The sequence below is a fragment of the Pangasianodon hypophthalmus genome, chromosome 15 (genome assembly GCF_027358585.1).
Source record: "Pangasianodon hypophthalmus isolate fPanHyp1 chromosome 15, fPanHyp1.pri, whole genome shotgun sequence".
NCBI classification, from domain to species: domain Eukaryota; kingdom Metazoa; phylum Chordata; class Actinopteri; order Siluriformes; family Pangasiidae; genus Pangasianodon; species Pangasianodon hypophthalmus.
The window spans coordinates 19,008,774-19,021,434 of NC_069724.1; the positions used below are offsets into that span (position 1 = coordinate 19,008,774).

General features: G+C 38.7%; 1 protein-coding gene across 11 annotated transcripts in view; it reads left to right on the plus strand.

Moving 5' to 3' along the window:
* The window catches only part of LOC113535549 (transcription factor 4), a 158,050-nt gene that overhangs the window by 42,840 nt on the left and 102,549 nt on the right, over positions 1–12,661 (plus strand). For all 11 annotated transcript variants that reach the window (XM_026928930.3, XM_026928932.3, XM_026928935.3 and 8 more), the window contains 2 exons: positions 6,256–6,311; positions 9,266–9,362. In XM_026928930.3, coding sequence (XP_026784731.1) covers positions 6,256–6,311; positions 9,266–9,362 — 153 coding nt within the window. The remainder of the gene's footprint in view (positions 1–6,255; positions 6,312–9,265; positions 9,363–12,661) is intronic.

Genomic DNA, 12,661 nt, shown 5'->3' on the forward strand with positions numbered 1-12,661 from the left:
CCCATCTTTATTTTTTCTCTCTTTATCTCTGTCTTCTTTTTTGACCCCACCTCATCTGTATAGAAATACCAGTCCATCTTTCTCTCGGACCCCCCCTCACACACACACATGCACACACGCGCACACATATCCTTTCACCACTGAAGAAATCTGCTGAACATCTGTACACATCTGGTCTCAGACACAGCGAAGAAGGGTTGGAGATAGGGGGATGGGACTACTTTTCAGTATTTAAGTGACAAGGAGAGTTTGACATTACATACAAACACATACACACACTCCTCTCCCCTCAGTACAGCCGGAGAGGATCCTTTTCCTCTTTATACTAGCTCTAATCAAATAACAGCGACAATTAAACTATTAACTATTGTTATCTATTGTATTCATTATCCAGTTAAACTGAGATGCACTGTCACCTAAAGCAAGTACAAACTCACAGTTGTGAGAGGAGAAACTGGGGACAGACAACCCACACAATGCTATATGAGTCACTCATTTCCATTGTCACTTGTGATTATTAGGCTAAACGTATCCCATTCCAGCATTATTACACGAGCATGACTGGCTGTTCATTTGTCGAGGTTTTCTTCAAAGTGCTCAGGATGAATTGGTTTGTACTCAAAGTAAAAACTATAATGATCTTTTGACCTTCTAATACTGTTAATAGGTCTTTTTATTATTTATTTCATGCATTGATTCTATTTGTGTGTGTGTGTGTGTGTGTGCGCGAGCATAAGCCTTCCATTGTGCAGTTCGTAGACATTCCTATGTCATAAATACCCCACCTTGACAAAGCCTCTGCATGACCATGGCCAGTATGTGTAAGATGGTTTCTGTCTCATAGCTGCTGGGGCCCACACAGATGTGTGATACGATACTGCACCTGGGCAAGCAAATTTGGAATGTTGCTTGCCCAGTGGACAACCATGTAAATTTGGGATTTGTTTTGACTAATTGCATTACATTCTTCACTAATGCACATGTTTCTGAAGCAGTGTTTGCCACAATGAGGAGTAGCTAGGGAAAAAAACACATTGTAACTGTTGTTATGTTTCTAGATTTGTGTGTGTGTGTGTGTGTGTGTGTGTGTGTTTTTATTAACTTAAAGAAAAAAGAGAGGCTGATGAGGGAACAACTGTTTAAAGCTATTATAACATAAGGAATAACAGGAACTTATTTCATCAACATTCCACAGCAGTAATTATGATCAGGGATTAGAAAAGTTACAGGGGACGAAAACAAACAAAATTTTTTCATTGAGCAAAATGGAAAGCATGAACAAAATTAAGCTAGAGTGTGCACTCTAAAAACTGCTTAAGCTTAATTTTTCTTCCAGTGTGATTTCAAGAAAGTTTAGCAGAAACGTAAATATCTTCCCAATAGGCCTATTTCCCTGTCCAGAATTCGTCACTTCCTGTCTGGCTACAGGACGATATGAAGTTATATAGCCATTACAGTCAGATTTTTGCAGATGGGGCAACAGCAGGAAAATCCATGTAGAAACTATTTTTCCTACAATTTTGCATGCAGCGTTGCAATCACACTGCAAAGTAGAAGGATGCTATTAAAATTTGATACAGACATACATGCGTATATGTATATACATATATATATGTGTGTGTGTGTGTGTGTGTGTGTGTGTGTATATGTATATATGTGTGTGTATGTATGTATATACACACACATACACACACACGTTTCTGGAACGTTTCCATTTGGAACATTTAAGTGGCCGCCACGCTAACAAGAAAGGAACTGTAGTGTTTGGGACACAGGCCTAGATTCTGTGTGAAGAATTTTGATATGGCTTTAATTAATAATGTTGAATCGCATTTTAGTCGAGCTCTAGTTTTTGTTTGCTATCACAGAAAGTGATTTTTTTTTCGACATGGCTTGTGGTTAGGGGTCAGTGTAATGGTCAGTAGTGGTAGTATCACAAAACATCCCACCTTAGTGTAAACGTCCCGCACACAGATCACTACCAGGTGTGCAGAATATGTCATTTCTCTCTCTCTCTCTTTTCTGTTTCAGGATACTCTGTCTATCTCGATTCTTTTTTTTTTTTTTTTTTTCGCTTTTGCGGGCGTGATGGTATGTGCAGTAAAATTTTTCAAAGCGTAGGAAATGAAAAGGGTATTCCCATAGAAATCTTGTTTATGACTTAGGATAAAACAGACATGGGGAAATGTTTGCCCAAAGCAATTCGGGTTACGTACACTTTTCTAAAGGTTTTGTGGTATCTGCGTGTCACCACGCTAAAACCAGCAGCTCATTATCATAGACTTTAGTGGGACAGGCCAACATTAATAACAACATAGCCTCACTATTGCTTTATGCTATAGGCTACTTTCTAGTGAATTTTTAGAGTAATAGGCAGTTTGTCAAGAGCATACAATCATCCAGCTTACAGTCTAGTAGCTCGTTTTGAGTGGTTTTAGACATACGTTTGTTCAACTGTGTTTGAGGTAATATCATTCTAAACTAAAAAAAGTTGGCCACTGGAAAAAGGACAGATTTTTTTTTCTTTTCCTCAGCTTTTTTGTGGGGACGTAAGTATTTCACATGAATTACTGATGTCCGTAAATTATCCACTCCATAATCCCCCTTTCCCTCTCCCAATCTTTGCAATATTTTTTACAAGAGCGCGAGCTTGGGTCAGAGAAAATTCTGCCCCTATGGGTGTCTGTTAGCGCATATTGCTGTTCCTGTTTTTGACCACTAGGAACATCTAGAAACGTGAACAAATCAACTGAAAATTGGCTTATATCTGTCAAATAGTGACATTCTTTTCAATAGTAGGTCACTCAAAAGAGATAATTATTTATTGCAATGAAATTATTATTTAATAATTAGTATTTCAACAGAATTTAAAAAGTAATGAGTTGTAAATGAGGACTGAATGTATGTACTGATTTGGGTTTTAATTTACAAATAACTGACTTAATAATTCTTGGAAGTATTTGTGTGTGTGTGTGTGTGTGTGTATGTGGTGTCAGGACTGTTTCACTGTCCTTCATTAAAGTCCAGAGACACAGACAGGAGCAAAGGTTTATGGGCTGTCTAGTAGAGTGACATACACGCTGGGTTCATTTAGGCAAGGGATAACAGATAGCTGTCTGCAAGGAGTGTGTGTGTTTGTGTGTGGGTGTGTGTGTGTGTGTGTGGGTGTGTGTGAGTAAGCAGACAGGTGCTCTATAACCGCCACAAAGGTGGCACTTTATGAACTTCTTTGGTGCAGCAATATGGAATAATATAGAAAGGGTAATTAAGGTGTATGTGTGTTCTAAGATCTGTGTGATTTAGTGTGAGACATATGAAAACACAGTGGCTGAGTGCACACTGAACTCATCACAGCTGACTGCTTCTCTCTGTCACTTTCTTTCTTTCTTTCTTTCTTTCTTTCTGTCTTACTCAGTAAAGAGAAAGGGTGCTTCCTCTAAAGGATGAGTGTAATATAAATAGCTTGCGTCTGTTTCTTTGTGACGGCAGAGATAAGTGCATTAATACATCTCTGTTTCATGTCAACCTGCTTTAATTTCATCTGCACGAGAGACATGGGCTCGTCTGTCACTGTAACTTTATTAGCTCCTGACAGAGGCTGCAGCGTATCACACACACACACACACACACACGCAGAATTGGCTTTAACAGGTTGTCCAAGACTTTTAATTCAGCTCAGTAGTAGACGAGAAGTACTAAAAATATTAACACTGCACCTGCATATTGATCACAGGAACTTCTTTCTTTCTCTCTCCATCTCTCTCTCAGTCTTTCTCTCTCTCTCTCTCTCTCGTCTAAGGAGTGTGAGTTAGCATTGACATTGCCAGTTTCAAGCTGAGTAACATCTAAGTTTTACTGGATTTTTATAGTTTGTCCTGCTTTGCCTTTCACAAATTTAAAAACATGAAAACAGCTTGGATTTAGACCCGTGTGGTAGCCATAACTACTCTCAGGTGTGTGTGTGGTTTGGCAAGTTTCCTGGCCTTGTCATTGTCAACAGAAAGTCAACGTATGGAAACTGAAGAAACAATAATAATGAAGTAGAAAAGGGTTATAAGTATTTGATTCTTGGATGCTTTGCATTCCTCACTGTTGCACATAATCATGACTTTTCTATAAGCTATACAATTTTTAAAAATATTTCCTTAAAAAAAAAAAAATGGTAAGAACCATCTACTTTACATTCTTGGGCTGTCAAATTGCTGATTCAAGGTCCGATTACTCCAAATATTTAGAATTTGAATATGTTATCCTGTTATCCAGCATTCACTTGCATGTTGCATGTTCACAAATAGAAAATGGCAAGGATCACAAATGAGTGGCATCGCAGTATATTGTTTACTTATAGACCAAAATGTAATGCACAGTCTTCAATGCACAGTGCACAGGAGGTAAGTGCAAAGAAGGACAGTGCTTACATAAATACTGAAAGTCTTGCAAAAATAGCAAGAATTCAGAGAAGGGTTTTCATAATTCTTAAGAGTGTTGGGGAAAATATCTGTTGAGCAGCTGTGTAGTATTTCCATTACAAAGAAATGGCTTTTTGTCCAGTGTCTTGGCTGTGTCTTAACTACTGAATGAAGACAGGATATTCAGTGTTATTGATTAAAATTCCTTAGCACTAACTCATGTTGGCGAAATATAGACGCTTGTGGGACAATGCTATGACTTTTATGATCTTGTATGTCTCCTCTTGATATGGTTACAGTATAGGGAAGTGGTAGCTCAGTGGTTAAGACGCTGGACTTCTGATCGGAAAGTTGAGAGTTCAAATCCCAGCACCGCCGAGCTGCCACTGCTGGGCCCTTGGGCAAGGCCCTTAACCCTCAACTGCTCAGTTGTATAAATGAGATAATTGTAAGTCACTCTGGATGAGGGCGTCTGCCAAATGCTGTAAATGATATGTAGAGTTGTAAAGAGGAATCTTTACAGTTGACTCCTGGTTAGAGATGTGAGCTGTTTGCTTTATTCCCTTCTTGCTATATGTTTTATTTTATATTACTGTTCTGTTCATTAGTCACACAAACACATGTGCAGCCACCAACAGGACAAACTTTTAATTGCTTTAGGAAATGATACACAGATTACACTATCCATCCATCCATTTTCCATACCGCTTATCCTACACAGGGTTGTGGGGTAGCCTGGAGCCTATCCCAGGGAACTCGGGGCGCAAGGCAGGGGACAACTCATTGCAGGGCACAGTCATTCACACACAATTTGGAAATGTCAATCAAGGTTTCTTTGGACTAGGGTAGGAAACCCCTGAAGCACAGGGAGAACATGCAAGCTCCTCGCACACAGGGCGGAGGTGGGATTCGAGCCCCCAACCCCAGAGGTGCGAGGCAAATATGCTAACCACTAAGCCACTGTGCCCCCCATGGATCATGCTATGTTAAATATAATTTTTTCCCGACTATCCATTCATTACCTCTTACAGATATCCCAGATACTGATGCTTGCTACTGCATTGGCTCAGTGTTTCACTGTTAAGCGATTAAGTACTTTCTGCATCTGTGTTCTCCCTGAACTGCAAGAACTAGCTTTGAGTGTTTCAGTGAAATCAATACAGTGTGACATGCACAGCGTAGAGCTCTATAAGACTTACTTTAGTGTGTTGAAGAGCCAAATGCTACAACCATAAATGTAAAAAAGATTTGACTGAATTTGGCTTAACAGATGCTCTGCTTCGTGAGCCTGCTGTCTTATAGCTAATATGACATCAGAATGCAAAACCGTATAGCTACATCTATTCAACATCTTTTAAATAGTTTTGGTTAGAGAACAGATTTTTTTGCCTGCATTTGTAGTCCTCTTTTAGGGTTGCCTTTTCAGTTGAGGTCAGTATGTCTGATAGCAAAAAGTATTTATGATATAGCATAAAATCCAACTGTATTCACCTTTCATATTGCCTCGCAAACCCTGTGACAGAAAAGAATGTATATTAATATGTGCATTATAACACTCCTACACTGAAGATTTATAGACAGCAAGATAGAGAGAAATATCCATACAGGATTCATGTTTGATAAAGACATGAATGTAATGTTTCAGTGTTTCACTATTTCATGTATTGAAGGTGATTAAAGAATACAATATACACTAATTCTCAGCAAATAACTGTTAATAACACACACACACACACACTTACTTTTGATGAGAAATACTCACTAACATGTGCCACAGCTTAACTGTGTAAATGCAACCATAATTAAGATTAAGGAGATGATCTGTTCCCTCTCTTTCCTCTTGCAGCTGTGGAAGACAGACTGAGCTCAACGTCCTGGGGAAATGGCAGCCGCGTAACAAAGGTATCTGTCTGTCTGTCTGTCTGTCTCTATCTATCTATCTATCTATCTATACTATACTATATACTCACTGTCTACTCTATTAGGAACACCTGTACACCTACACATTCATGCAGTTATCTAATCAGGCATCAATCATGTGACAGTAGAGCAATGCAAAAAAATCATACAGATACAGGTCAAGAGCTTCAGTTATTGTTCACACCATACATCAGAATGAAGAAAAAGTGTGAGCTCTGTGACTTCGTGGCATGGTTGTTTGTTCCAGGTGGGCTGGTTTGAGTATTTCAGATACTGATTTCGTGTTTTCACACACAAAAGTCACTAGAGTTTACACAGAATGTTGGGAAAAACAAAAAACATTGAGTGAGCGACAGTTCTGTGGGTCTGCCTTGTTGATAAGAGAGGTCTGAGGAAAATGGCCAGATTAGTTTGAGCTACTAGGATATAGGAAGTCAAATAATTAGTCTTTGCAACTGTGGTGTGCAGAAAAAGCATCTCAGCATGCACAAAGCATCGACCTTGAGTGTATCATGGGCACAGGCTCACCCAAACTGGATAGTTGAAGATTAGAAAAAAAGATATCACCTAGTCTTTTTCCAGTCTTCAGCTGTCCAGTTTGGATAGGTCTGTGCCCATGATAACCTCAGATTCCTGTTTTTGGCTGAGAGTAGTGGAACCTGATGTGGTTTTCTGCAGTTGTAGCTCATCCACCTCAAGGTCTGATGTGTTTTGCATTCTGAGATGGTCATTATTAAATGACTAAATGACTAAATCTGGAATGGGATGTTCAAGAAGCATATATGGGTGTGATGATCAGGTGTACACAAACTTTTGGTCATATAGTGTATCTATCTTTCTATTTGTGGTGCAATGATATGGCATATCGTATCGTTCAACACAAGGTTGTAGTCTATTTGTCATGAAATACCACTTATATAAGGTGTACTTCAATCTTAATACGTCCCACACTCCAGCCTCTGAAACAGAGATTAAAAAAATATCCTCAAGGATTCATTTATTGCATCTTTAGTTAGAGGAATGACAGTATGTAGTTTGTTTTAATGATATATAACTTAATTGGACTGCAGTAGTGTCTGTCTTGATGGTATCTCTTATGGTGTCTATCTGTGTATCTGCATATAGCCCTGTCTATCTTTCTGTCTATGGTCTTAGTTTACTATTCCATTTGGTGCATGTGTTTTATTCTATTTTCCTACTCTAACCTGTGCTGCGAGACAGCCTGAGCTCTGTCTTTATTGTACATAATTAGTATCAACTGCTTAGTAATGTTTATTTTTATTTTCTGAACCGAATTGGTTTGTCTCTCTATTGACGGGCTTGTCTGCCGAGTTCAGAGGTTGTGTTGAAAAGGTCATGTGAGGTAAAAGCATGTCTGCCATCAGCAGAAATTCGAGATGTGAGGTGAAGGACATGCCTACCCAAGCACTTTCTGCTAATGCAAATGGAGAATTGTGACACTGATGCGCACTAAAGGATGAACTCATTAGCCTCTGCCTTATTAAGCACTTTTCCGAGTTTAACTACTTGACTTTTTGCTTTTTTTCGGACTGCTGGATGAAGTTTTTTTTTTGTTTTTTTGCTTTTTTGAATTGACGGATTCCTGTTGCTGAAATGCGCATGGTTGGAAGTCACTCGGGATATCCAAACATGAACCAGCAATCCATCGTTGCACTCATAGACGAGTAGCAAGGAACACCTCAACTAATAGCTGAGAGTCAAAGCTATCAGCCACAGGCTATATGCTAAGCAAAACGTCTACTGCATGGATCTGTTATAGCAGCATGAAGAAGTTATAACTGTGTGCCTTACTGTGTACTAAAACACTGAGTACTGTTTTCACAGTAGTAACACATACTATGTTAGTCACACTTTGTCTGTGGCTAAATCTTGTTTTATTGAAGATCGTTCTGTCGTACGGCATGGAGTGCATTACTTTGGATTTGGTCAAGTTATTGAAAGATCAATGCAACTTTCAATACTGTGTTTAAATAGACACTATATTCTCAATCAAATTGCGCATGCTAATTTGACTTGTATGAATAACACTATAAGTGGATCAAGCAGCAAGTGCATGGATAAGGAAAATTTGTCTTTTATGCTGCTTGGTTTACTGATGAAAACGTGTAGCTAATAGACACGCTATAAGGCGTACATGCAAACCTTTCAGTAATAAAAGTGAGGATTTACATATGGTATTTTTTATCTTAGCTAGTTACTCATCAAAATGTTTTTAATTAAAATTAAAGTTTTTTTTAATTTATGACATCACCAAAGGGTTGTAAACTGGCAATGACTGATAATTTACAAAGTTCTTGAATAATCCAGCAAATTTTTTGCCTTCTTGAAGGTTTCCAGTACAGTTTTCTGTCCCCAGTAATTCATCATTACTAAGTAGTTGTCTGTATCTGAAAATATCCATCACAGATGAAAAAAATTCTCATGCCTGCTTTTTAAAATAGCTAATGCTGTGAGATTATAATTGGGAGATTTGCAGTATGTACTAGAGTGTTAATGTTAACATTAGCGCCAACCTTCATCACTCTCCCATAAGACCATCTAATAGTTTTTTTTTTTTTTTTTTTGAATAAATTTGGATTGACAATCTCTCACTTAATGCCACAGAATGTCATTATTCACATTATGATTGTGTGAGGTGTTTATTAAGCAAAAATGCAACCAAGTCCATCATTCTTCTTGGAGGTGTTGTGTGTTCTTATTTCCTTATTTAACATGTAACACATGAAGACCTGAAGTGATTGTGTCAAGGACAGTTAGTCAGGACAGTGTTAGAGTTTGAATAAAATCTGTGGCATCAATTTATGTCATCATTTATTGCTAAATGATCTTTTGCTGCTAATTTCTTATGCAGGAATTTAAAAGGCCTGAATTATCATGTTTTGACTTCTGCTGACCTTTCACTTTTATTGCCACAGATATATGTCGACGGCTCTCAATACTCTCACATGGCTGGTCGGGACTTGGGGTCACATGATGGCATCTCGCCGCCTTACGTGAACTCTAGACTGGCAGGTAAGTGCAGAGGGTCACAACCTGTGGGTGTGTAACATCTGGCCTCACACTGTATGTTATTATTAGATTTTGGTCATGAAGAGGTAGTAACAAATGTGTGTACGTAGGTTACAATGAGAATTACATAAATGACATCACATCAGCTTGACAAAATGAACTGGTATGTGAATAAGGTTTTCAGATATTCTGAAGATTTCTCAAACAGAATGTTGTCACCTTCCTCACCCTGTATCTGGGTACCTGAGGTAAAGACTGGGTAATAGTGACATGTAAAGCAATTGTGGTTCAAATTGCTATGTATCTGTGGCAGTAACTGTACTTGGTCTCAAAGGTTTTGTTTGGTTTTCAAATCCGCTATAAGGAATATACTTTGCTTTTCCAGACCCTGTTGTGTGTTAGCCACATGTTAGCAAGAAAGAGACACTTGATGAAGTAAAAATTAAACAACCAAAAAAATTCAACAAAAAGTATCATTCATATTTATGTACTTTGTACTTTAGTCTGCTTTTTTGTTGTTGTTGGTACTGGACAACTGTCTTTCAGTGTTTTGTGGTTATTACACACTTAAATACATACGTAAGTCACTTGTCCACTTCATTAACTCTTTCTCTTCTTCTCTGAGTGAATCTATACAGGCGTGATCTTCCGTCAGCTATAATACTAAGCTGTGCCATGGGCTGTGTGTGCCACAGTGAGAAATGGCCAGTGACACAGATTATCAGGCTGTGATACAAGAGCCCAAGACTAATTAAGCTTGACTTAAGCCATAAAAAATGTAATACAGAGCCCTGGGCTGTCCTATCTGTCTGTATGTTTGTCTCTCTCTCTCTCTGTCTCTCTTTCTCTGTCTATCTGTTTCTATCTCCCTCTCTGTCCCTATCTCTCTCTATCTCTCTCTGTTTCTATCTCTCTCTCTCTCTTTCTCTCTCCATTGAAGCAACTTTCCATAAATGAGAGATAACATTCAGAAGTATAGTGAATGCAGGAGTGTGAGTGGGAATTTTTCCCATGAGTTGTGTGGGTGTGACTTTACACCCAAGATGTGCACAGATTTGTAGACTGTTAAGCTCTTCCAATATAAGTTTTAAATGTTCCTGACATTGACCATGTTTAATATCCAAACACTTTTGATGAGAGACAGAACCTCATTATTGACTGCCCCTCTTTGTTTGTGTGGACGTTTTGATATGGCTGGTTTTGGGATATATTTGTTCCAAACTCCCCCCCCCCCCCCCAAAAAAAAAAAAAACAGATGAAGAACTATTCATACTTCCTCTTTTTTCTGTCTGTAGTTTTTACACCTTGTGGACCAGGCTTGTAACTCATTCACTCACATATTTAGCGAGCAGATGATTCTCCACAACAGAGAGCTGTTAGTTGAGTTGTTTTTATGAGCATCGATGTTGCAAGGGACAGAACTAGCATCACCAGCAGGATCTGACAAATGGGCGTATGTTTGCGCTCACACACTGCATGTTATGAAGTAAAAGATCCGTAAATCCATAATCTGCTGCTGTTTCCATACATCAAGTGTTTTTGTTTTTTTTTGCATTATTGGAAATGTTCATTTGATCAGAGTAGCCTGTCAGTAAAATAATACTGCACTTGTACAATACTATGCATGTTTATTATTGGAGTAACACCAACAATTTTTCTGAAGTTATTAACCAAACACATATGGCCAGAAAACTATCCCACATAGATACAGAGTGTTTTCATTACATCAGCAGAAAAAACTTCCACATTAGAACAATGACACGCTTAAATGATCTAGAAATGTTTCAACCTCCATATTCGATCCAGATCTGCACACTGTACTACTTTACCTCAGTGCCACCATGTGTCCTTTTTTACACACGCACACACAACACTCAAAACTTATCTAACTTGACAAATATAATGTTGATAAAATGCCTTAATGGACTAGCGTCCCATTCAGGGTGTATTCCCTCCTCACACAGTATTCTCAGGACAGGCTCTGGATTGACCGTGACCCTGAGTAGGATAATGAGGTTGCTGAGTATGAATGAGTAAATGGAAAATGGTAAATATAATAATTTAAGACAGTATCATTCATGCATAGATGATGCATGATCCAGCAGTGTTTTATAGTGCCCATCTAGTGTTTATATTTATTATTTTCTATAGTGTTTACATTTTTATTCATTCATTCTCCCTCCACTTTTCCTGGTGGGGGTTGCGGTGGCCTCAGGCTGAGAAGGTCAGTCCAGACTTCAGTCCAGACTCTGTCCCCTACCACAGATTCCAGCTCTTTCTGCTGGTGTGAATGCAATGTAAGTCATCTTGATGAAGGGTCATAAAGATGAAATGGAAACACATATTCCTAAATTAGCCTCTTACTCTGTGAAGCTGTTAGGAATACTGTACATGCAGCTGTCATGATCTGTGAGATTTACTGTACATTTTTTTGTTGCCAGAAAATTCTATGCAGCTCAAATAAACTGTACTCATATTTCAGTACAGTACAGTCACCTAACCTTCCTACAGCATGCATGTCAGAATTATCAGGTAGTTAAAGCTTATGTAGGTAAACCTTAACTCTGTAAATGTGCGGCCTCAGAAAAGGGTTTCTGGGAAAAAAAAAGGAGGAACTGTTATGTATAGTTATGTATAGTAGTTGTAACTGTATAAAATCACTACTCCAAATTCACCTAACATTAGCACTGCTTGGTTGTTGTTCTAGTGAAGAAAATAGGGGTGAAAATCTAGTGTTCCATTTGTGTAATTTACTGATCTCTGATCCAGACCATGCAGACTGTATCAATATGTTAATGTCACTGAAGAAGAGCGAGAGAAAGAGACACAGAAAGAGAGAGAGAGAGAGAGAATCACAGTGGTCCTGGCCCATCCATTCAAACAGAAAAATTATGTAATCTCCAGCACTGAGAACTTTACAGATTACAGTGACATGTTTTAGATAATCAGCACAGGGATTTGGGTCGCCCTCCAAGCCCACACACATTCATCCTGAGCACTAGTTCTCTCTCTCTCTCTCTCTCTCTCTCTCTCTCTCTCTATCTCTCCTGTTTTTTTCTCTCTTACTCTTTCTATCTCTCTCTCTCTTTCTCTTTCATTTTCTCTCCCTGTGTGTCTGTCTGTCCTCACTTTCAACTTCCCTTCAGGCTTTACCCAGTTAGAGCAGTCTGCTCTCACTCTCTCTCTCTCTCTCTCTCTCCCCCTCTCTCCCCTCCCCTACAGTCCAGTCTTCACTCTGGTCATTTAGAGCAGCATTAACTCATTAATTTCACTCTCAATCACCTCAGTGCTGCTGAGACTAG